Genomic DNA, 24,985 nt, shown 5'->3' with positions numbered 1-24,985 from the left:
TATGTCTTTGCTATTTCATAGCAATTTTTCCCACCTTACCCAAGTTTTCCACGTTGGCGATATTTCGCGCTGATATATAGAGATGGTTTTTCGATTTCAATTGCGGCTCCGATTGTCCATCACTAGTGACCATCGCCATAAAAATCGTCACAAAACAAAACTACGACCGTTGATTTGGATGTCGTTTGCCGTTTAAAAATTAAAAAAAAAAAAAATCATAAACCGCCGCGAAAATTATAAGAAGTTGGTATTTGAATTCTTGTTAAGGATACAAAATAATTGAACTCGAATTTAAAATACGCACAACCCTGTTTTCATTGAGAAGGCGAACATAGCGGTTTATTCGGTTTCTCGTTGTTGTTGTTGCTGAGCGCGTAAGAATTCAAAGCAAACCTCCAAAAAATTCGCGCGTATGTGTACTGCCTGATTTTTTTTCGAGTGTGTGTTTTTGCAAAAAAATATATTTGTAATTGTGGCGGGATGCAAATATTTCGGAATGCCAATGAGCTATAAACAAAAAGGTAAAAAACTAAGATTTTCCTTCTGCAGAGGAATTTCCAATCGCGTATGTGCCTGTGAAAGAGACAGAGAGAGAGAGAGAGCGTAAATGTAAGCGCACTTCAAGCCACCGTTTTGTTGTTGTTGTTTTTGTACGAAGGTGGAAAAGTGTCGCAGTGTGTGTGTGCTTGAGTGTGTGTGAAATGCCGGCATAACCGGTTTAGCAAGTGGCCAAAGCAAAAACAAAAAGAAAATAAAAATAATAAAAAAAAACCGATCAGATACTTCGTTCACACGTCGATCGGTATTGTGATCAGGACTTCATATCACCCTTTTGCGACTGATGATGTGTAAAGATCGTTGGACTTACGGACATAAATGACTGAATGAAAACCGAATATATTTGTAAACCAAGTTAGATTTATATAAATTTATTTTTTAATTGTGTGTATAGAGGTTATCGACTTTCTTTTTCTAAAATCGGTGTATTCAAAAAACCAATTCGTTTCGTTCGCAATCTTCCCATGAATGAACATCGCGATCTTCTTTCGTGTGAACGACCAACAGACATACCAACAATTCTGTGTCGCTCTCTCTTCTTCGCCATCTCCTCCTCCCCCCTCATTCGCTGCAAATGCGACCGTGTCAATTCTTTTATTTTTTTTCCTTTTCCCGAAATTCCCGTAATTAATGCGTAAGAACGTCGACGTTGGCAGAAGAAGAAGAAGAAGAATCAGAGGATCACTGCATCACGTCCAAAAAAAAAAAAAAAAAAAAACAACAAGAACTCATAATTTTGAGATAATAAGCCGGTGACATTGAAAAACGTCGTAAATAACCTTGATCTTGGGCACAAATCTACAGATCTTAACGCCTGATTGCGTATTTAGCTAGTTTGCAGTTTTTGAAAATATGTTGCTTTCATTACACGCAAACAATTATTTTGGTACACATTGCATAATAAAATCATTCTAGCAGATGGTAATACTTAGTAAGAAAATTCTTGTATCTTTCCCCCGTTATTTTTTGTTTTTGATAATTTTATGACTGTGTGGATAATTATGACATTTAAAGTATGTACTTCCTGTTGTCCTTACCCCAGTACACACATCTGTTTCTCTGCTTCTTCCGTTTTGGCCCACTTATTTTTGGATTACCGTTATGAATTTAGCATTTTGAGCATGTGCAAAAGTGAAGCCTCCATTCTTCATCGCTGTATCCTCCATTGTAATGCTCACGCACAAAATTGGGACTACCAAATCCCCAAAAACTCCCTCCTACGAGTATTTTTTGTACCAAATATACGCCTCCGCCCGCATTCGTCACTTTTCCATTGTCTGCGTCACTCGTTACGCACTTTCTGTCCATCGAAACAAAAAGTTATAAAAAAAAAAACACTTGAAAAGCTAACCTTAACCGCACCTTTTTCCGTTAAACGTTTTACGGTTTCAGCATTCCGCTCGAGTGCTTTTTGCATACGAGGGCTAAGATCACAAAGACTGACTGACTTACAGACTTGGTCGATCGAATATGATAGGTTCAACAGATAATTGGTTTTGAAATCCATTTAAAATGTGCTATAAAATAAAAAACTAATTCCCGCAAAAAATGTAAATACGTTTCTGAATGCATTTCCCTATACATTTTGATTGACTTGCATTTAAATGGTTGGGAAATACACAGGAAAAGCTACATTTATTTGCATCACAGTGTTCTAAAATCTTAGAAATGTTCTCAGCCAGCTCAATTAATTAGGTTTCCATGTTTGGAGTGTTTGTCTCGTTCGAAAGCGAAGTTGCATAAGCAAACATTCACATTCTGCAGTTCTCAATTTGTCGACTTTTTTTTTAGTGACTTTGACTAGTTGACGACAAATTGTTGACACATTTAACAACTGATTGCGATGGTCGGTGGGTGGAAGGTGTGGACTGGGGGTTTGGTGGCTTGGGGGGTTTGGTGCGACAAGGTTATCATCGCACCCAAAGCTGGCCAATCAACACTTTTGATAATACTACAGCGTTGTTCGCTGTGCCATTAACTCAAATTAAATGTCAATAGCGCGGGGCACAAAAAATCGTATAAATTGGCTTCGACATGGGGGCTGAAAATCGCTGTCAAAAGTACGCCACACTCAATTAGCCGCAAAGTCAAATTGATTTTCTAATTCCATGTATTAGTTTGTATGGCTAATATCTGTTTAGCATGAGTATGATTTTTTAAGTCACAGCATTACGTTTTATAACGCCTGTCACAAGTAGTCAGGGAATTTATGGTCTTCCCAACCTATCTGTATATATATGATATGGTCGTCGGTGATTTATGCGCGGCATGTTCAAATATGGTAACTCGAACTGGAAAGCAAATAAATGGAAGGGGAAAGTCGATGCCGCCTTGTTATTTTATTTATTTTCTTTTTTTTGGTCACACAAAGGAAGCACCGATTTTCTTTCATTTTTCTTTGGGGTTTCCGCTACCCCGGAAATATTACAATAAACACCTAAATATGCTGTGAATGAATAATGTCTTCATATTTCACTTTGGCTAAGAATTATTGCCTCATAATTGTAATGAAATAGGAATATAATTTTGGAGCGAAACATGATTCGTTATTACTGTTATTGTGTATATATAAAAAACAAAAATAAGTGCTGACTCGCACTTTCATTGAGCTCCGTGCAGCTTTCGGATTTTATCAAAGCTTATCTTCGACTTCCAAAGGGAATTTCCCACACCTCTTCACTTTTGTATTATTTCCATCCCATCCCCAATCGAACTGCGTCTCAACTTTCAATTGCGCTGCGCTCGAGGAATAAGAACAATAATCGAGAATCCACCCCAAACTAAATGACGCCGCATCATCTCAATATTTTCTAGTGGCTGAGATAAACTCAGTCCAAACTAGAGTTTCGCCATGGCCATGGCTTCTCAATCCATAATCGAATCAAGCCAAATATGCATAAATCAGGCTTCAGAAAAAAAAAACCTCAAAATCAAAGCAATTGCAACTTGATAGTTCTTATCATGATGAAATTGAGCTCTGTTTTTGGCCGAAGCGTGTGTCCCCAATAATTAATGATTTTTTTTTAATGAAATTTCGCCACTGCGGCAGCCGTTCTTTGAGCTGACAAAGTGGCCCATAAAACCCGAGAAGTGGCAACTAATTTTTCTTAAAAAAATATTTAAAGGCATTAAAGCCAGCAGAAATATGAAACACACTGAAAGGGTTGAGAGTGAAATTTCAGTATTCTACGAGTTCTTGAAGCTGCAGCTAGAAAGTCAAAGTTAATTCATTGTAAAAGCTCTGAAAATTTTTTTTGAAAAAATTCAGAAGAGTATAGTAGTAGTAGTATATTATGTATATAGTAATATAAGATATATAGTATAGTATATAATATATACATACTCGTAGTATTATATATTAAAAAGCATATGCTCTAGGACCTGATTAAAGTACACATTTACATTAATTAGTTTTCAATATTTCAAGATTTTTTTTAAACTTCAGAAATCTTCTCAATAATGCTTTCAAGTTCCTCAGTTAGTTTAGTGTGTCATCCGCGTTTATCTCTATACGACTTCTTGTGGAGATCTTATCGCTTGATATGGAGACAGGTTCTCCCAGCATTTCTCAACAACCTGAGATAGTCGTCCATAGCACCGCCATATTTCATCGCAACCTTCAGTTTTTTTCGAGTGGCTATGGCTATATAGGGATATATAGGACAGATAATGTCGGAGATATAGAGTGCGGAGATAATTGTTTATGGCTCTCCGAATTTTAACCAGACCTTTATTTTTTTAATTAATCCCTTAGGCAATCTACAGAACTAATCTTTGCTGAATGTTACGAAATTGATTTATGCTAACCGTGAACTATATAAAAGTAAAACTTATCAGGCTGAATGAAAAATGGACGGAGAATGTCTTAGTAGCGGCGTCTAGAAATGAGCAATGTATTAAGCAATAATCTCAACCCGATAAGATAAGTAATAGCCGTTTTCATTGTTTTTTTTCCCCTCTCCGCTTATACTACATATTATTTTTCAACCGGCCAAATCCTCACAACTGACCACAACTTATCGCTATTTTGGGAATTTAAAGATTTGCAGGGGCTTGAAAAACGAAATCTAGATTGAATATCGAACTCTTTTTCAAATGCCAATGCGCTGAGGGCTCTTCTAATTAAATGTAATTGTGATTCACGGGCTGGTAATGTCCGCCTGGCATTGTAAAATGGATTTTTCAATGCTGGAAAATGTATTATTTTCAAGAGAAGTAGAAAAACCTGCTTGTTTGAACATCATGTGCTGATGCTGATGCTCGAATTGCGCTTCATAAACTCTCGCGTGCATTGTATGTAGTTTCATAATTAACCTGCCGCCTCCCCATTTCAATTGTGTGGGTGAATTGGTTGCTTTCGTTGCGGATTAAATGACAAAAATGCTATACGATTTCACGGCGAAAACAAAAGGTGGAAAACTATTTCAAGTCTAGCATAACCACAGAGAAACAGAAACACAGCGAAGTGACGCCCTCTGGCGGTCGGCGGAGCGAAACTAAAGCGGCCTGCCATACAAATAGATCACTTTTTTAAGATCCAATACTATATAACGATTGATATAGCCAATCAATGCTCCAAAATAAGATAATACTTTGCCAATGGCTGGATTTATCCTAACAGCTCGTTGTCAATTTAATAATATATAAATTCTAAAAAAAAAAATACTATCGAACTTGCTTAAATTGCCAGACAGATTTTTCGTGCAATTAGCAATTAACCCAGTTTAATTTTTTAAGACAACCGAGACGTCGCTGCATTTTTAATTATTTGCACGGCGCTCAATAGAAATTTATGCATGTCGTAAAAAAAAAACAGTCAGCGTTCTTTCTGTCTCTTTCCCCTTTTTCTTTTTGAGGTCTCCCTCCCACATATTTGGATATATATATTTTCGCCAGTCGAAGTCTTTCGCCAGTGCAAATTGCCAGCAATTGTTGTCAATTTAAAATTGAAAAGAAGTCAAATGTTGAACAAGAATGCAGGCAACATATACATATGTATGTGCGCTTAGGAGCGAATATATAGCCGGTGTTCTTGGATAATTATTTAATCGCTTTTATATTTCATTTATAAAAATTATATATAGTTCTAGAATGTTCCGTTTAAATTTGTATTTCGAAATCGCAAAGAATGTGTTTTTGATTTACCATCACCTAAAAAAGTATGTTAAATTTAACTTAATAATGACTTTTTAACTTTTGAAAAGCAATCCCGTAGATTATCGAATTACTTTTTTGCAAACATCCAGGTGCCACTTCGTTGGCCGCAGCTGTGGATCTCAGGCATCAAGTGGTTGCTATCTCTGGGCAATTTTCACTTATCTCCGATGCTCCACATAACAAAAAGGTTTCTTTATTGCCAGCGCTTGGTGGGTGGTTGGGTGTATAACCATGTCCGTATATCATGTCTCAAGGTAATCTTTTTGATTAGCAAGAGACGGGTTATACCGCCTGGAATTCCGTGTATTTTTATACTCACTTTGTAAAAAATTCTCAACGATTTCCTTGTCTTACTTGCAGAGCTACTTAGGAAGTGATTGAAAATGCCGAATCATCTGAATTGAGCGGTAGAAAACGACGAGAGCACGACTTAAATCGGCTGATCAGCTGGGGAAACATCGAGTTGCACATCCAAACGCAATGGCCATCAATCAGGGCAAGTACAAACCGTCAATCTGCGCCATCGACGAGGTGGATGACCGCAGTTTCAAGCTGCACAACAGCCAGGACGAGATCGGTGGCAAGCAGCAGCTGCAGCAGATCGAGGGCAGCGAAACGGCTCCACTGACCACCAATCAGCAGAAGTTGCACATGGACGACGGTTCACATCTGACGCCCAAGGATCTGGAGGCGGCGCGCCAGGATGCCCTCAACGAGGTCGCTGCCGGAGGAGCAGGTGGCAGGACACCAGCGGCAATCACACCCAACTCCACGCATCCATCGGCCAATGGACTGAGAGGTGTGGAAAGCATGATCCATTCATATATCCATTCATTCTCAAATTAGGGTTAACTTTTTGCTTATAAAGTATATGTAGCTTCGTGTTTCTAAGTTAATTGTTCTTGAAATAGAAGAAGATCGTAAATATACATAGTAAATCTCATTTAATTAAACATTCTAAATATAATTAGGGATCTAAACTACTTTTGTAGTGTTCATTCTTAAGTATGACTTAAATTTGATTCTTAAATTTCTTTAATTTTCATAATTGTAGCCAGTTCCATCCTCATATCATTAATATCACATTTTTCCTATCCCTGGCCCTCGCCCGATGATAGCCTTGTTGCTTCCAGGCCGACGATCCTTCGACGCGCTGATGAGCCTGTCGCGCAAGCGACGCATCCTGTACGTAACCACCGCCTGCCTGTGCGCCCTGCTCCTGCTGATCATCATCCTGCTGCTGGCCTTTTGGCCGGAGGTGCCCTTCTACCTGCGGGCGCCGCTCTGCCTGGATAAGGAGTGCGTGGAGAGCAGCCGGCAGCTGCTCCTGTGGGCCAACACCTCGAAGAGTCCTTGCCACGAGACATACGAGTGGGCATGCGGCAATTTTGCCAGCGATTATGCCAATCATGAGTACTTTGTGATCAAACGCGGCGAGTGGAACTACGAGACCTACAATGAGTATCAGGGTGAGCCGAGCTTTATCCCCTTTACCCATCTTTCTGCCATTTCATTCATGTATATACTATATCTTTTCACAGAACTCAATGAACTGAATCGATTTATTGCAATGCTGCCAAATTCGCAAGAGGGTTCCGTGGAGTCCACGGTGAGCAGTCTATATCGCAGTTGCCGCGAGACCGATGTCCTCGACAAGAGCCAGTCGGATCTGCTCCTGAAACGGGCCATTAATGCAGTGTGTGAGTTCTAGTAATGATTACCTACACTTTTCGGGGGTTATGTGCACGGAAAGATGCTGATTGCTTTGCTATGAACTTATTGCTTTTCTCTATACAAAAAGATGACATACTTTTAGGCTTCTTAGTTAAAGTGTTGACCAAATTGACCAAAACATTAGGAAGTTTTGTTCCGATAACTTTTGGGCCTTCAGCTTTAAATTCCGGTTTTTTCATTCTTCGTTGCACTTAAAAAATCGAGACCATTATTTATATTCTTGTATTTCGGTGTATTTATGTATGTTTAAAAAAAAAACCTTTGACTATTGCATGACTGTACAGTAAAATTGGTGGCTATTTATCACTATTCTGATGAACAACATCTATTTGCCATTGGGTGGCAGATAGGTGGCACTCTGGGCATTCTTGATGATGTTGCCACCGGAGATGACTCCTCCTGTGATTCCGCCCGAAGTGCCGCCGGACAACGAGGTCGTAGTGTAGCTGCCACCAGTGGAGCCAGTGCCACCGGAAACGTAGTGAGAGGTGCCGCCAGTGGAGCCAGTAGTGCCTCCGGAAACGTAGTTAGAGCTGCCAGAGCTTGCGGCACCAATAGCACCACCATCCAAAATGCCAACAACCGACTGAGCGGGAGCCACACCACCATCCTGGTGCTCTGAAGTTCCTTCGATCCTGTCGTATTCGGCTGACGGATGATAAGAACGATATGTAATCAGTACCAGTTTTGCAAATATCCTAATTAACTGTGCCAACATGCGGACAACTCACCCTGAATTTGCTGCTGGGCATGAGAGGCCTCGGCGTCGGTCTTGTATTTGATGAAGAAGACCTCCGGCTTGCTGGGCACCGTGGGTGCGGGCGTGGCAATATCGTTGACCTCCAGCTGGTTGTCCTTCTTGCTGAGCACATAGATGACGGTCTTTTCCTCCTTGGGTGCATATTCGGCGGACAGCTTGACGTTGGCATTGCTTGAGGATGGGGCCTTAATGAATACCACACGGTAGTTCTTCTGCGGGCGTCCAATCACCAGATGCTTGGAGCGCTCCAGATTCTCATGCTCTTCGGGTGCGGCGACGGTGAAGAACTGCTTGTGGATGATGGGCTCCTGGAAGCCACGCTGGACCTCCTGCTCTTGCTGCTGCTGGTAGGTGGGTGCCTGATAGCCGGCCAGAGCACCGAATCCAATGTTGGGCGTGGGTCCAAATCCAGTGAAGGAGCTACCGCCGTAGTTGGAAGAGCCACCAGTGCTGTAGGTGGCTCCATTTCCTCCAGTCGAGTAGGTGGCTCCATGTCCACCAGTCGAGTAGGTGGCTGCGTGGCCATTACCGCCACCAGTGGTGTAGGTGGCTCCATTACCACCGCCATAGTGGCTCACCGAATGGGGGGCAGAGGAGCTGCCCACCAGGGAGCCAACGCTGGCGGTCTGGAATGCGCCCAGCGGTCCATAGGAAGCCACCGAAGAATGGCTGGGAGCCGTCAGGAAACCGCCGCTGGATCCTCCACTGGAACCGGACGTGGTCAAAGAACCAGACACTCCGCTGCCATAGTTATAGCCCTGGGGCTTGGCTTGGCTAAGAACCAGCAGAGAGCAAAGTGTCTAGAAACACAAAAAAAAATAATGTAATCCTCCGGCGTTAATCCTGCGGTTGTTCCTCCGGTTAATCCGTCAGTTAACTTACCACAAATAGACGCATGTTGAATGGTTTTCAGTTGTTGGCTTAATGATGCTCCCCCTTGATGATTTGTGGCCTTTTATACACCGAATATTGGTTCCTCCGCTTCTTACGATTTTTCTATAATTTTTTTTTTCTTTTCGCCGGTTTAATTAATTGCTCAATTATTTCACTATGCCGAACCTCTGACATTTGACTTGTTTGTGTGGCCCTCTCTGTCGCACCTCTTGGCACCGTCTCTTTCGCGCTTCCTTTAATATGACCTGTTGTCCAGCGTTGCTCGTTTTGTTTTTTTTTTTTTTTTATTCGGTGCGATCATAAATCATAGTCGAGTTCATATATATTTGCCGGTCGTCGACGTTGTTGATCGCAGGTGGATCAATATCAATATCCATATCAGCATCACTATCAAAATATCGTTTTCAATTCCACCACGAATACACAACGCACGAAATTCGGTTGCATTTTTTCCGTTTTGTCATATTGTTTTGTGATAATTATCAAGCCACCATTTTTAAGTTGTATGCAAAAGTCCGTATAAAATCCTCGATTAATTGATTAATTTTTGGCGATTGATCATGTATATGCAGGAACGTGTTTATGTCTTAATTTGATCAGCATTGAAAAGATTAGCCCGCTTGCAGATATATTTCGATTGTGCTAAAAGTTCTTTATGGTTTGTAAAGTATGAAGTGTTAAGAAATATTGACATATAAAATAAATATGCAATGTTTCTGTTGTTATCATTAATGTAGTTCTTATATAATCTACTTAGGTATAGAATTCTCGGCGTCGTGTTTCATCGGTCTATGATCGGTGCTCATGCATACAGTAGTCAGGCATCTAAGCATCGGATTGTTCATTTTTAGTAAAGTACATAAAGCAATGGAGGCATTCGTTTGCATTGGTTTTCTCATATAATGACGTATCAATACGCGTAATACGTGTGGATATACAATGGGCATGATGAGCGCGTGGTTTCGATGTATAACCTCCAAAACCGCATTGTTTTTCCACAAAAGAAGAGTGTGCTCGGCTATCTGAAAGGTAATTATTAATACCATTTTTAATTCGGTCGACTCTTACCTTATTGCTTTCATCACACAGACATTTTGCAATATGATTAAAAATCGTCAGCATGACTTTCTTGACCTCTTGCTCATTTTTTATTACCAAAATTCTGGCAATCTCGCTTAGAAACAATGTCACCTTAGTAAAGGACGTCTTCGGCCAGAGCCGTAGAAGACCTTTGACATATTTTTCAATGAAAGATGGATATTGGTTAAGGAATGCAATAATGCATTTTATCAGCTGATGAAAATACTTTGTTAACGATGGCGGCTTGTGCAAAGGCAAAAGGATCTTAAAGAGCAGTTGCTCATGTTCAGTCTCATATGGTTGAGTAAATCCCTTGATTATACTGTTCAAAAAAAAAAAAAAAATATGGAAAAAAGAAAAAAAATATTTATCAAGCAACATATCAAAGCAGCTTTGAAAAAAAAAAAAAAACGTACTCATAGTAAATTTCCAGAATTTCTGGGATGCAATGAAAGTCAGTTCCTTCGAAAATCAATCGAAAGAATACATCGTTGAGCTGATTTCGAATAAATAGACGCAAGTCGGTGCACTTTAAATAGACGCGCCGCAATATACTCTGCATAAATTTGCGATCATTTACATCTGTAGTTTCTAAGCGTTCCACTAACTATAGGAATTAGTAATTAGTTAACTCCAAACTCTTTAAGATCTATTGCACTCACCTTTATTACAATTATTTTATCAATCCTCTGACCATCGGGGTTGGGTCGAAAATGATGTGTATTCACGAAACTAGAGAATAGATCTACGATTGCCTTCTTATCCGACAGGTTGGTCGCTTTTCGAATTTTGCACGGACCTTCATCCTTGTCGCTGAGTCGCGAGCGTTTGGAGTTATTCATTTTAGGATTGTTTAAAATATAAAAAAAATTTTTGGGAATTTTTTTTTTTCGAGAAGCGGAATATGTGTTCGTTAATCGGCCCTTCAATGAGAAGTGAGGTTTATTCACAAGTTGAAAGCGAAGGAATAGGTAATGTGATTTGACATAAAAATATATGATGTAATTCAAGGACTATTTGATTAGATATTTTCAAAAGTTGTTCTTCAACAAAACAATTTGCAATGGAATTATGTAAGCCAACTTTCATTCGCAGTGCTTTCAATTTCCTTTGGAAATTCTCTTTCAATCGCGTTCACCATTTAAAAAAGAATGTTTGAACATGTGTGCATATACTTGAAACTATAGCTTTGACCATCTTGATTGATGGACGCAATTTGTTTGCTATCTTCGTTGTTCAAACAAATGTCTGAAAGAATCAGTGAGTTCTTTATTTTTTTTTTTTACTGGTTCTTTTCTTTTCGCCGGTGATTTTTCTTGATTTTTTTGGGATTTCTTTTTTGCTGGCTTGTTTGGTTCTTGGAATAGAACTTGCTTCCGCCATTGGCATTTAGTTTGACGTATTAAGCCATTGTTAACAAGAGCTTAATTATGTTGGAGGAATTAAGCAGCATCACTAAGAGCGTTATTATTTTTTGAAGCCACAGGCGCAGCAATTTATTGGCATTGATTTCATACAGAGCTTTAATTTTGAATGCTGTATACTCTTGTATTTGAAAAGTTCACTCTAAATTCATGAAAATTAATAGATTGATGATAAACTTTCTTACATAATCTGCCTCTTGAATTAAACTAAACTCATTTTGAGTTTTAAAGAAACTAGTCGGCTTTCTGTTGTTGCAATGGCATTTCAATTATTGTTGGACTTTAGGTTTCCGCTTTGATCTTCGCAGTTTTGACAAATCTTTGTTAGCCCATAAATTATATCATTAGTTTTGATAAGTTCGGCGGCATGGCAAACAAAGTGCCGCAAAGGATTTGATAATATATATATATACAAAACAGGAAATACCCTAGGCACTTATATTATTTTAATATTTCTTTATCTATGAGCTGCATAATTTTATTACATTTATTGGTAGTGTTTAGTGTGTTTTTTTTTATTATTTCTCTTCATTTTTATACATCCAACAAAGGGTATACGAGAAAATATGCATAGATGGCGTTGTGTCATGGTCTATTTTTAGTTAAGGCTGCTAAAAGCAGAAATTCCAAAACCACAAATCGTTGGCCGAGTGTTTCTACTGGTTTTTTGTTGATGAAAAATTTCAATATAATTGCCATAATTTGAATGCGTTTTGGGCAGGGCCGATTTAGGCCCATTGTCTGTGTTTGCGCTTTTGGCTAAAACCAATATGTGATTTATTTATATTATTTTGGCCACCTTGAAATGCTCAATATTTTAGAGAAAACAATGAAGTGTGAAAAGGCTCAGTTTGGCGACTTAGAATCGAACTTTTTAGTTTCGAATTTTCGCCGCGACCTTGGCTTTTATTCGCGTTTTGGCCAACCAACCATCAAGATTAATTGCTGCCAAATTGTTGCTGCTGCCAATCAAAAAAAGGTCGCCCACTTGATGCCCAAAAATGGCTTTAAAAAAAATCCCATTAATTAAATGCAAATGCAAATAAATCCAAAAGAAGATAAACTAGCAGAGCCACAGAGGAGACACATCATAAAAAAACTGCATTGCCGTTTTGCGGTTTCTTTTTTCGGTTGCGACTTGCAAAATTTATGCAGATTGTTTTTTTTACGATTCAATTTTTTTTGGCAAACTATCAAGTTAAAACGAAATTTCGGAGCCCCTGAAATTCAGAAATACGAAAATGTCACAAATACATATAAGAAAATAAAGGGGTACTTCATATTCCATATTTGTTTATTGGTTGTTGTAATTATCTATATATATATGTTATTTTAATAATTTTGATAAAACCACCTGATGGGCAAATAAATAAGCCCTTTGCAAATTCATCTCGAATTCTTCTCCTTTGTCACAGGGTCAAAGCACTTTTGTCAGTATCTATTTTAAACACAAAGCAAATCAGATAAAAAAGTTTGCAAAAATTATGCTAAACAAAAAAACAAAAAAAAAAAACAAAAACTTTTTACGCGATTGCCGAGTTGTGTGATAAATTCGTTGGTGGAAATGTCTTATCAATTATATGCAAATAGTATGCGGATATAATCGGCGCTTCAGTTAGTTCGTTCCACTGGCGCCAAGATTGTGGACCTATCGGGCCTATCATAGTGATAGCCAGGAGATTGTCTTTGAACTGGATATGGAGCTGCTGGATATTGGGGGCTACTAAGTGCTCCAATCACCGATTTAATGGGCGCCACATAGGGCGCTGCGATTTCCGTATTTCCACCAAGTTGATCGTATTGCGTTTGGATTTCCCTTTGGGCAGCCGCTGCCTCATCGTTGGTTTTGTACTTGATGAAGAATACATCCGGCTTCTGTTCGACTTGAGACTTCTGCTGCGGTGCCATAATATCGGCGGCCTCCAATTCCTGTTGCTTCCGGGTCAGCACATAGATCACAGTTCGCTCCTCCTGAGGTGCCAACTCCGCCGTATATTTCACATGCTCGCTGTTTCCCGTTGGAGCGCGGATGAAAATCACTCGGTAATTCCTGCGTGGCTGTCCGATCACCAAGTGTTTCGTTCTTGGCTCCAGATCCTCAGGATCTTCGGCGGGTGATATGCTGTAAAACTGCTTGGTTATGATGGGTTCCATGGCCGGATTCGGTGGTGGTAAATAACGCGATCCTTGTGCCCAGGACAGACTAATCAACGAAAGTGATAACCACACAAATATGTTCAACATTTCACGAATTGCAGAAGACAACTGACTTGGGTTTTTCATCTCTGGTTCACTTTTAAACGAGATCTACTTAGATTGCACAGACCGATAGGAATGAAAATTTGTGAAAATTAGCTCTATCACATATTTTGTCGACCTCAAATCGCTGCCAAACAAAAGACTTAAGCAACGAACTTGCTTTTGGCTCAAAACTTAATTGTGCGTGAAAATGTGGGAACAGAAAGAAGCTGCCTCAGGGTTTTTATATTACTCGATTACATAATAAACATGTTATCTCTAGGTCTTTGCTACAGAAAAAGTTATTAAATTACATTAGTTGGCTTTGTTAATGTTGTAGTAAAATAAAAGTTTCACCATATCCTTGTTAAAGTATATAATTTAATTAATAAATAATAGTAAAACAATTGCCATTCGGAATGAAATATTTTAATTAAATACTAGTTTTATCTATATTTAATTGTTTACAACGCCGTTTTGCTCTTTTGTTCTTTAATCCAAGAAGTTCATGGCCGAATGGCCTTGAAAATTCACTTGAAAACCCGATTACCCCAAAAAATCCCCTAACTTAATTTAAAAGTAATTAATTAAATTTTGATTTGCTTCGGTTTTGACATACCTTTTCGTTATGCTCTTCAGATCACCGATCTGCAGATCATTTATCATCAGGTGGGATTCGGATATTGATGTGCTCTATGGATCGTAGGCATTTTGGGCGCGATTGATCCCAGCATCCGACGCCCCCATCATTGACTAATGATCTTGGCCAACTCTAGTTGATATCGCTTACCATCTGCATCTCTCGGTCAATTTCGAATTCACTTAGTTGTATTTGGTTCGCAGCCTCGTCGCTGATTAGTAGATTAATTTGGGCTCTTTTTCTCGTTTTCTGCTCGTTGTTGTCAACAAGAGACAATTAAAATATCACCAATGGCTATATATAGGCTATATACGAATTTATATTGTATGTATATGTGTATGTGCATTGGATTTGCATAAATTGGCGCGTAATTCCCACACTTTCATGTCGCATTTAAGCAAAGTGGTACGGCTAATTTGATTTATGCTCGATTTTTATTAAGAAAAATTGTCTAGCCATATGCGGCATACGCATAGATAAGTGGGTTAGATGAGTGGCCTATGAAGATGTTAAAGTTGGCATGAATTGTTTTTTGTTTTTTGGGTCATTCTTAGATGACATTTGGGGGAGGTCAACGGATAATGATAATTGATAAAGAGATTGGGGGGGTCAAAAATAGCAATCAGTATTTAAAAAGATTATTTATTTATCAACTGACTAGCTGGGAATTGCATAAAGTTTTTTGCGTGAGCCAAAAGTAGTAGTAGTATCTTTTATTTTTCCCACACACACATTGTTTTATTGCCGCAATTAAATGTCAATTAATACTAATGCTCTAATGCCGATAAAGAGAAGAGATATACTTCCCTGATGTCCAAAATTGGTTTGCACTTGGCTGTTTTTATTTCCTCGGTTCAATTTCCACAATTTTTGTGGAGTATCTTTGGGGTGCCATTAGCTCCGGATTCAACATTAATCAATCGATCTTTGGCCCGAGTTTATGCAGCGTCAGTTTAATGGCCCAATCAAAGCAACAAAATAAAGAGAAATAAGCCAAAATCAAAATATAAAACTCTGCTATTTAATTAAATTTGATGAGCTTATTTTGATTTCTCACTTCATTTAAGCTAATTTCTGTTGGAAATTTTAACGGCAGCTTTGGCTTCGATTTGTGAATACCGACCGATTCCAATTCCAATTCCGATTCCGATTTGGTTTTGGATTTGGACATATATTGAAATGTGTCTGCTGATTTGAATATCTGGGGAAAACAAAGCTAAAATTTTTGTTTCTGCCTCGATTTATTTTTGACTTTGACTTTGATTTGGATTTTGATTTCGTTTTTAATTTAATTGCGCCGATGAGACATTTCAATTTTATTTATACGATTTTTATTAATTTTTTAAATGACTGACCTTCTGACTTTTTTCATACCTATTTTTACATATGGTTTTATTGGACTGGTGAAACAAGAAATGTGAGATTTTTGAAAAAATAGAAACATTGGAAATTACTGGAAGATTTTTCCAAAGCATCTTTTCATTAATTTTCACTTGATAAAAGAAATGGCAATCGAGATTTCTTTGAGAAACTTAAACACATTGCTTATGATTTTTTTTTTTTAATATAAGCTTTTTATTAACAACGGTTCGATATAACAAAAAAAAAAATACAAAAAAATATTGAGGGCGTTCTTAAGAATATACAACACAACAGGGTTCGAGAATGGGTGTTTTGTTTTCTGATTTAGATGATGGAGAGATGATCTACTGATGCACCGACATCCTCTAGTGCTTCAGCAAACTGGGCAGATACTGCGAGTTGGGCACCACTGCTGGTGGACGGTTGGCGATCTGGCGGTAGTTGTAGCTACCATCGGGATTCAGGCCATCGAGGCTGCCGATCACCGAGGTGATGGGGGCATTGTTGTCCTCCTGATACTCGTTGGTGCCTCCCAGCTTGTCGTACTGGCCCTGGATCTCCTGCTGCGCCTGCTTGGCCTCGTCGTCGGTCTTGTACTTGATGAAGAACACCTCCGGCTTGCTGGGCTGCGTGGGTGCGGGCGTGGCAATATCGCTGGCGTCCACATCGTTATCCTTCTTGCTGAGCACATAGATGACGGTCTTCTCCTCCTGTGGCGCAAACTCGGCGGAATACTTCACGTTGGCATTATCGCCGGCTGGAGCCTTGATGAACACCACGCGGTAGTTCTTCTGCGGACGTCCCAAGACCAGATGCTTCACCTTGCCATCGTTGCTGTGATCCTCGGGTGCGGAAACCAGATAGAATTTCTTGTTGATGATGGGCGCCAGGGTGGTGCTGGCCGGCGGCAGGTACTTGTCGCCACCACGGTGTGGCTGGATGCTAACCAGACCGCCACCGGAGGAGCCACCGATGCCCACACCACCAACGGGCGCCGATCCACCGCCGATGAAGATGTCCGAACTGGGCTGTTCGTAGCCGTACTGAGGACGGGCTTGGGTCAAAGCCACCAGGATCAGGCAGCTCACGAGCACTTGGTGGACAAACATGGTGTTTTTTTTTTTTTTTTTTTTTTTATATGTGTAATCCCTTCTCGAGTGTTTGTAATCCTTAATGGTAGTTCTCCTGTTTGGGATGCTTCGTTGACGAATTGCTGCGAGGCAATGATTGCATTTTGGGCCGCTCCACTTGTCTTAAATATGCTCCGATTGTCAAATGGCTGCCTCCTCTGTCGGCGTCGCTGTTTGGCCGCTTATGCAAATGCAAATGCCGCATATAACATCATCGTCGCCGCTGCTCTCGATATCCAAAGCATCGTCATCAGCGTCTTCTCTGGGCCTATGGATCCATTGGCATGGCATACGCCTTGTGATCTGACCTAAAATTTATTCAAATTAGAACGAACGCAGCCGAAATAGCAACAGCAATAGAAACCACCATAGCTTGGACTAACCATTGGACAAAGAGTCTTCTCTGACATTGAACTTGACTGGGCCGCAGCGGTGCGGTGACCCTGGCGGTCGGCTGGGCATTCACGATGGATTAGCAAATATCTAAATATACGGCTTCATAACTAGCTGATATATACCTATCTTACATGCAAAAAAGAAACTATTGAATGGGGGCCTAGCGAATCTCATTAAACGGCACCTCATCACCGCTGGCGGCATTAATCTTGTCCAGAAACACGTTTGCTGGGTTTTTTTTTTTTTTTTAGTTTGTTTGCCCACGTCTATCATTAGTTTCGGGCCTATCAATTAATTTGCGAATATCTATAACAGTTGGATTGATCAATGAATATTTGGAGACGGCTGCAAGCCAGTCAGGCTAACATTTATTTCTATATTATATGTGATATTATATATTATATATATGCTAATAAGGACCTTATTATCCAGAAGTTCCTTTTAAAATCATGTTTAGCACATTATACGAATGTAAACTATTGCTTTAATAATCCTATAACGCTTGATAATTAAGTGAAAACAAAACAGTTGCATGAAAAAATATTTGCTTGTAACAGAAATATACAAATATATAAATTCAAATTTACTTCTTTTGCAACTCTTTAGTTTTACATATATTATATTATATTATATATTATGAAAAATGAAAATGGTATTGATTTAGAATTGAGTCCCATTTAATTTCCGTTGCCTTAAAAGATCAAATCATTACCGCTCCGATTAGCCATCTCATTCGCTTTCCGGAATTTCCCATCGATTTCGACTGGTGCTTCGATATTTTTGTCACCATAAATGGTGACCCCAACGCAAAGTCCATTGGGTGAGTCAGCTGAGAAGCCAAGACGCGAACCAACATTCACTCGTCGCTTTGGAGGTCGCATAAATATTGCCAAAATAAACACATAAAACATAATTTGCACTCATCGAGCATATTTGAATAATGCCTTTGAATGGATTTATGGCCGCCAAGATTGATGACAGAGCATAAATGCATAAAACCGATTGACACTTTGCGGTGACAAACAATGGAATGGATAGTAATCCGTATTCTAACAGTTTCCAATCGATTTTCAATCCGACTAGACTAATTTAGCCATTAGCCGATCAGCGATCACAGATAGATCGCATAGATCGCATATCGCCCGTGGATTATGGAAAATCGAACAAAATGATAATTATCAATTAGGCATTCCATATTTATAACCACCTGCGATCGCGATCGCGATCGCTTGCTGTGCTGAAAATTTATGTAACATTTTATTGATGATGACAGTAATAGAAATCGAATCGAGGGACAAATCTTCGATCTTTCGATCTCAATCTTCTTCGGACCTCGGCTCTTGGCGGCTACCGTCCGTCGCGGTAGGTTTTATTTAGTAGGTGTGATTATCTTTATGCAAAAGATCTGGCCGCCGCCGCCCATTGATATGCAGATCGCCAGATTTCCGAGAGAGAGCAAGAGATATGGGAGTTGGTAACTGATTTCTGCCCTCCTCCCATTTGTAATTGATAATATATTTGTTTTGCGGGCGTGACCGCATTTGCCGCATAATATATTTAGTATGGCTAATTTTTATTTAATACCCTCAGGTATTTTAATGCGACTTGCATTGGCCCAAATGGCGACCTTGGCGACCACCGATAGCGTTAGCTATTCCGATTCCGATTTCAATTCCAATTCCAACTCCGAGTTGAGTTTCCCCCCTAAGTCGCTAATTTATTTACCCAAGTGGCTTTTTGAGTTGAGTTTTGAACGGGTTGAACGGGCCCAGTCGATTGGATTGAACAATTATGAGCAGCTTGCCAAATAGTTGAGGCTGTGTCCCATGGATTAGTATTTGGTATTTCTTGGGCGGCATCGCGGGCTTTCCGATTATGCAAGATGCAGGCGGTTCAACCAGATCAATTCACTCCAGGAATTTCCATTTAAAGCTGAAAATCTATAGTCACTATGGTTGCACTAATGCCCAATTGTGACTTCAATCGATCCACGACAAAAAGAACTCCATGAGCTTTACATTTTTTGAATGCCTATGAGAACTCTTAAATTTTATTTAAAAAAAAAAAAAAATTATACACAAAAAATATGAATTAGTGCCGAAGGCAAAACTAAATAGGAAAAATCGCAAAGGTTTCCCCGGCGAGATTCCACTGTAATGGGCCCCAAACCCAAGGGGCTTTCCCATCCAGTCCGAATCTTCCGAGGCTGGATTGTGTCTGTCATTCATTGGCAGTGGATGCGGATTATGTAATGGAATCCAGGCGATTCACCTACTTCCTCACCGGCTTCACGGGCAGATAGGTAGCCTGGGCATTGGTGCCGGTAGTCACGGTGCTGATCACCTGGCGCTGGCTGCCCTCGGCATCATAGCTGGCTCCAGCATCCACGGTTGGAACTCCGCCGGTGCCCACAATGTTCACGCTACCGCTGGCATCGGTCAACACTCCGGAGGCTCCATTATCGCCCAGGCTACCGATCACGGAGGAAACGGGAATCACACCCTCGTTGCTGGTCTCAGAGCTTCCACCCAGAGCATCATAGTTGGCTATTTGAGTGACATATTTGAAGAATTCGAAGTTGATAAGTTTTGAAAAGTGAATTAGGATCTTAAAGATTTTGTTATTTGACAGTATTGTAACGGTTGAACTCACCCTGAATGGTCTGCTGGGCATGGGCCGCCTCCTGAGGAGTCTTATACTTGACGAAGAACACCTCCGGCTTGTTGGCCACAGGGCGCTGAGTGACCACCTCGGCGGTGACATCCAGGGCATTAGACTTCTTGGACAGGACATAGATGGCAGTCTTCTCCTCAACGGGCGCCACGTTGGCAATGATCTTGGCCTTGCTGGCGGTGGATGTGGGAGCGTTGATGAAGACCACACGGTAGTTCTTCTGGGGCCTGCCCACATTCACATAGCGCACGATCTGCTGCTCATCGTGATCCTCGGGAGCACTGTGGATGTAGAAGTGCTTGTTGATCTGGGCGGGCTGGAAGTTGGCCAGATGGCTGATGTACGACTCCTGCTCGTTGTAGTTGATGGTGGGTCCGGGCTGCAGACCGGCCAGGCCAATGTTATCGTTCACGATGCCACCGCCGACAGAGGAGGAGCCCACTTGATAGCTGGACGAGCCAGAGCCGCCCACCTGGTAGTTGACCACACCAGAAGAACCGGAGGAGCCCAGATTAAGCTGACCAATGGATGGTGCCGAACTGTAGTAGTTGGTACCAGCTGCCGTGGGCTGGTACGAGGTGGTCACCGTGGTCAAGGGAGCACTGAGCACCTGATTGGCCACCAGGTTGCCATTGTAACCACCAGCCTGGTAGCTGTATCCCGCCAGATGGCTGACATCCGGACGAGGAGCGGCCAGGGAACCGCCAATCACAGCCAGAACGGCCAAAACCTAAGGGTTATCGAAGTCTCTTAGTACGTTGCTCTGGAAATCCCCGTGAAGATTCGCTTTGGACTTACCACAAACTGCTTCATGTTGGACTTGGTAGGAATGGATGGATGGATGAGGAGGAGAAGCAACTGTCGCCCTGGAGCTGTTGCACTGGATTGATATGCCAGTCACTAACAACTGTCACCTTTTATATAGCGGCCAAGATTTGACTTTAATTGAAGTTAATTAAAGTGGTTTGCAATAAATCGTTAAAAAACTATAACACCCAAAAATCCCAAAATCGAAAATCCAACTCTGTGTTATAACTACGAAATCCGGCTAGCACGGCTGGTATTTTGATATATTTCTTCTTGTATCTTTTGCTTCTTTTTTTTGTATCAGTATCAAGTGCTAATTGCAGGTGTCAACAAACTGAAACACAGTCAATTTCTATGTCTGCATGTCATTCGACTGGATGATGAAGCTTGCGAGGAAGACAGTCATAATCGTATGGGGGTCAAATGGTGTCTACAAAGACTTGTAGGGCTGATGAGTGATCCCCATTAGTGATAATCTATGGCGAGTTGCCTTCAAGGTGGCAATACTAACATGTACTTTACATATATAATAATCTTGAAGTAATATTTCTTGATCTTTTGATTGATATCTCACCAAAAACAAGTGTTCAGAAATACAGAATATACTGCTTAATAAGAAAAAACTGCATTGCATCCAGCTTATAAAATAAATTTATGTACCTTTTTTTTACATTATCTTAGTGTGAAATTGTATTTTGAATAGCTAAGATATATATTGTAAAAAGCCACATTTTTCAACGATTTTAAAAGGAACTTCTTAAGAAAGGGCATTCCAAATTTTCTCTTTATCATTTATTTGTTTTTTTTTGTTTTAATATTTTATGATTGCAAGAGGAGACGAATTGAGCGCCCCGAAAAACTTCAAGCAGCCAAACATTTTAGCGCTTTTAATTGCCATAAACCACCAATATTCGTCAATATAAACTTGATTGTGTATACCATATATGTATATTGCGGATCTATGGTATAATTTGTGCATGCAACTGATACTTTCTTGTTAAAATCCATGGGCTATTGGCTCTGGGGAATTTCTATTAGCGCATAGCCAATCCAAACGGGGGGTTTCCACCGATAGAACCAGAACTATTCGCATGATCCCACTAATTTGAGCGTCTTTATTAATTTCTAGATGGCTGGCAGGCATTCCGCGACTCCAATCGACTGCAATCCTGGGAATACAAGCGGGTTCTGGTCGTCCTACAGGCCAAACATGGCATATTTCCTTACTACCGCGTCACCGTGGAGAACGGCTTTAGTAATCCCCACGACTATGTGATCACCCTGGACGAGGGCGAACTTGGTCTGCCGGACAAGTACTTCTATGGCAACGATGCTGACGAGGAAGTGGTTCGTGGCTATAAGCTGCTCCTCCGGGACTTTGCCATCAATATGGGTAAGTTTCGAGCTTAAGAGAGTGTTGGTATTCGTAATGAAAGTTATATCTTTATTTAGGAATCGTTTCACGGGAAGCGGATCTATTTGCCGACGATATTTTCCACTATGAACGTCGCATTGTTAATCACATTGAGGACGCCAAAGCTGATGCAAATCGTCCGATAAATAAACTAATGCGTCTGGCCGATCTGAAGATAAAAGCACCATCTGTAAGCCAGGCTAATTTCTTTTAAGTTATAACGATCTAATATGGATTCCCATTTAGTTGCCAATTCTGGAGTCCCTGCAGGCCATTTTCCCAAAAACCAAAATCACTGAAGACACCGAGGTTTTGGTACGAGATCCAGAGGTTATGCATGCCCTATCTGTTTTACTCTCCACTTCGGATAAGAAGTAAGTTCAATTCTACATAAGTCCCTGGGAGCTATCGCTTAATTAAATCTCTTTGTTTATAGGCCTATTAACAACTTTATTGTATGGTCGCTGGCTCGTAAAATGTTGCCGCATTTGTCCAAGGAGTATCGCACTTTGGCAGAGACCTTCGACCATGCGTTGTATGGACGCACAGCTAGCTATCCGAGGTGGCTCATATGCAGCAAAGTGGTGCGTGATTGGCTGCCCTTTGCGGTGGATGCATTGCAGCAACAGCCACCCAGGCAGCAATTCGAAACGATGACGTCCAAGAGCCGGGGCTTAAACAAGACCCAGGGCAACGAGGAGCTCCTCAAGCTGATGTTCTTCAGTCTGCGGAATCAGTTGAAAGATTCGCTGGAGCAAGCCAAATGGCTGGAGCCGGCGGCTAGGCAATTTATCCAAAAGAAACTGAACGAGATGCGCCTGCAGTTTGGCATACCCGATGAGGTATTGCAGCAACCCACCTATCTTGCGCAATACTACAACGAACTGATACTCAATAATGTGTTTTTCGTGGAGCATTTGGAGTGGATTTGGACATTCCGTCGATCGCAAATGGAAAAGAAGCTGGGACCGCTGGCCATACTGGATGTGTAAGTCTTGCGCAATGTACATTTGCTGATCCAAAAACTTTCTAACACTTTCTCCACGATCAACCCATCTATCCGTGCATCCATCCATCCCGCTCTCTTTGGGCAACCAACAGCATTGTTTCCGAGATGTACACAAGGGACAATCCACAGGCCATCGCCTACTCCAATAAACTGAATATGCTGCTGGTCTCTAAGGTGTTGATTAGCTCCAATTACTATGACTACCGATATCCTGTGTACGTAAAACAGAATATATATATTGTTTGATGAGATCTCTCTTTCTAATTATTCGATTTCTTTTCCTTTTCCATTTTGTGCAGAGCTGTGAATTTTGCCCGCATAGGCACTGATATATTGGAGGCCCTGATCGATAACTTCTCCACCTTCCTGCTGCAGTTCAACACCCAGAGCACGGATATCAGTGATGCAGCACCGGAGATTCGGTATGCCCAGCCGGATGTTAATTGTCTGGCAGCAGGACAGCCACCGAGGTTGGTCCACGAGCTGAATGAGCTGTCTAGTAATGCACTGAAGAGCTTCCATGTAACGCTGAGTGCAGCTCGAACGGCAGCGAGGGCGTTGAGTAACTTCGTGAATGCCATCGATGCGGGCAGTGCCATCCAGGGATCGGGAATCGATCAGGCTAATACCTATGAGGCCCTTGGACTTACCAGGCGCTTGAGAATACCCGGTCTGAGGTCTTTCAACGAGAACGAACTCTTTACGCTCTCCTACATGCAGCAGCACTGCAGCACCACAATTGCTGACAAGGACTACGCCAGGATTAAGCCGCTCGTAGAGAGCCAGCTGGCCGAGAGTTATCTGTGAGTGGTTGCTACTTTTGTTGCCAGCACCATAAGCAATAATGTTCCGTGTTATTTTAGCTTTAACGCCACATGGCAGCATATCCAGTTTCTACCCCGCTCCACAAACTGTGCCGCCGCGGAGGCGACTTGCTCCAACCTGCTCTGAGATGCGATTTTCCATCCACCAGGACCTCCACCTCAGCCAGAGCCCTGTGGATGAACCGGATGATGATGTCCTTCGGCAGCTGCGAAACGGAACAACCTATTTATTGTACTTTTTTTTTACTCCCACACATTGCCAGAGACACAGATACAGAATACACGATACACCTGACAGATACAGACAGACACTGACCCCACACCACACACACATCGCCCTAGTTGTAGTTTAGCGATTAAGCCTAGCACGTAGCTTAACCATGAAGGATCAGACTTGACATTGACTAGCCACTGTTGACATCACGCCACACATTCGCAATCTGCTCCAATTGGACACGAAGTAACCAAGTGGGGCAGCAAGTCGGCTTAAGTACGAACCCTACGCCTAGTTTAGTCTAGTTCGATAGCCATAACTTAGTTAGTTGCTAAGCGCCGTCTGCCACCCTGTATAAATTGATTGAATTTGATTTTTGAAGAACCATTAAATGCGAATGACTTTTCACACAATTGGAAAGGGAACTTATAATTGTTTGGGGTCGTCATGGAACAAACCAAAATCCTTTCGAAACAGTGAAGTTTTTTTTCTTTAAATTAGTATTTGTAGAACTGCTGCATATATAGATTGAAAAAGAAATTAACAAATTAACTTTAAAAGAAAAAATGTGGCATATCAAGAGAAAAACTTTTTTGTATTATCGAAATTATTTTATTTAATTGACTAGCGTACTATTATCCTTCTTGGACAACTTAATCTAATCAGAAAAA

The 24,985-nt window shown here is 40.8% G+C and overlaps 6 protein-coding genes across 9 annotated transcripts, besides 1 other annotated feature; 1 reads left to right on the top strand and 5 right to left on the bottom strand.

Moving 5' to 3' along the window:
- Window positions 1–118: 118 nt before the first annotated feature.
- On the top strand, window positions 119–24,725 carry goe (gone early). Of its 3 annotated transcripts, none has more exons than NM_001298420.1 (11): window positions 119–521; window positions 6,076–6,514; window positions 6,849–7,184; window positions 7,257–7,415; window positions 21,983–22,246; window positions 22,306–22,457; window positions 22,514–22,641; window positions 22,704–23,255; window positions 23,369–23,491; window positions 23,576–24,079; window positions 24,140–24,725. In NM_001298420.1, the coding sequence occupies exons 2-11, from the start codon at window positions 6,196–6,198 to the stop codon at window positions 24,225–24,227; spliced, it is 2,625 nt and encodes an 874-aa protein (NP_001285349.1). In that variant the 5' UTR covers window positions 119–521; window positions 6,076–6,195; the 3' UTR covers window positions 24,228–24,725. The 3 variants fall into 3 exon arrangements, with proteins under 3 accessions (NP_001285349.1, NP_573160.1, NP_001285350.1); NM_132932.3 differs by having other exon boundaries at window positions 6,834–7,184; NM_001298421.1 differs by lacking the exon at window positions 119–521 and adding an exon at window positions 5,947–5,969 and having other exon boundaries at window positions 6,834–7,184.
- Twdlalpha (Tweedlealpha) lies at window positions 7,664–9,182 on the bottom strand. Its single transcript, NM_167543.3, has 3 exons — window positions 9,092–9,182; window positions 8,181–9,009; window positions 7,664–8,097 (listed from the first exon to the last, which is right to left on the bottom strand). Exons 1-3 carry the CDS (start codon window positions 9,104–9,106, stop codon window positions 7,775–7,777), a joined length of 1,167 nt encoding a protein of 388 aa, NP_728020.1. The 5' UTR covers window positions 9,107–9,182; the 3' UTR covers window positions 7,664–7,774.
- On the bottom strand, window positions 9,111–11,123 carry CG32568 (uncharacterized protein). 2 transcript variants are annotated; one of them, NM_001298422.1, is made up of 4 exons: window positions 10,846–11,123; window positions 10,600–10,790; window positions 10,172–10,505; window positions 9,111–10,125 (listed from the first exon to the last, which is right to left on the bottom strand). In NM_001298422.1, the coding sequence occupies exons 1-4, from the start codon at window positions 11,023–11,025 to the stop codon at window positions 9,853–9,855; spliced, it is 978 nt and encodes a 325-aa protein (NP_001285351.1). In that variant the 5' UTR covers window positions 11,026–11,123; the 3' UTR covers window positions 9,111–9,852. The 2 variants fall into 2 exon arrangements, with proteins under 2 accessions (NP_001285351.1, NP_728019.3); NM_167542.3 differs by having other exon boundaries at window positions 9,390–10,125.
- On the bottom strand, window positions 13,161–13,851 carry TwdlZ (TweedleZ; the record flags this gene model as incomplete). Its single annotated transcript, NM_167541.3, has 1 exon — window positions 13,161–13,851. One exon carries the CDS (start codon window positions 13,849–13,851, stop codon window positions 13,219–13,221), a length of 633 nt encoding a protein of 210 aa, NP_728018.2. The 3' UTR covers window positions 13,161–13,218.
- On the bottom strand, window positions 16,049–17,082 carry TwdlY (TweedleY). Its single transcript, NM_167540.4, has one exon. It carries the CDS (start codon window positions 16,954–16,956, stop codon window positions 16,213–16,215), a length of 744 nt encoding a protein of 247 aa, NP_728017.1. The 5' UTR covers window positions 16,957–17,082; the 3' UTR covers window positions 16,049–16,212.
- TwdlX (TweedleX) lies at window positions 19,399–20,938 on the bottom strand. Its single transcript, NM_167539.2, has 3 exons — window positions 20,845–20,938; window positions 20,026–20,776; window positions 19,399–19,919 (listed from the first exon to the last, which is right to left on the bottom strand). Exons 1-3 carry the CDS (start codon window positions 20,857–20,859, stop codon window positions 19,645–19,647), a joined length of 1,041 nt encoding a protein of 346 aa, NP_728016.1. The 5' UTR covers window positions 20,860–20,938; the 3' UTR covers window positions 19,399–19,644.
- Window positions 24,726–24,916: 191 nt separating the features above from the next.
- Window positions 24,917–24,980: a mobile genetic element.
- Window positions 24,981–24,985: the final 5 nt, after the last annotated feature.

Source organism: Drosophila melanogaster, chromosome X (genome assembly GCF_000001215.4).
Source record: "Drosophila melanogaster chromosome X".
Lineage (NCBI taxonomy): Eukaryota > Metazoa > Arthropoda > Insecta > Diptera > Drosophilidae > Drosophila > Drosophila melanogaster.
Note: the sequence above shows the minus strand (reverse complement) of the source record. Positions and strands in the feature narration are given on the sequence as shown.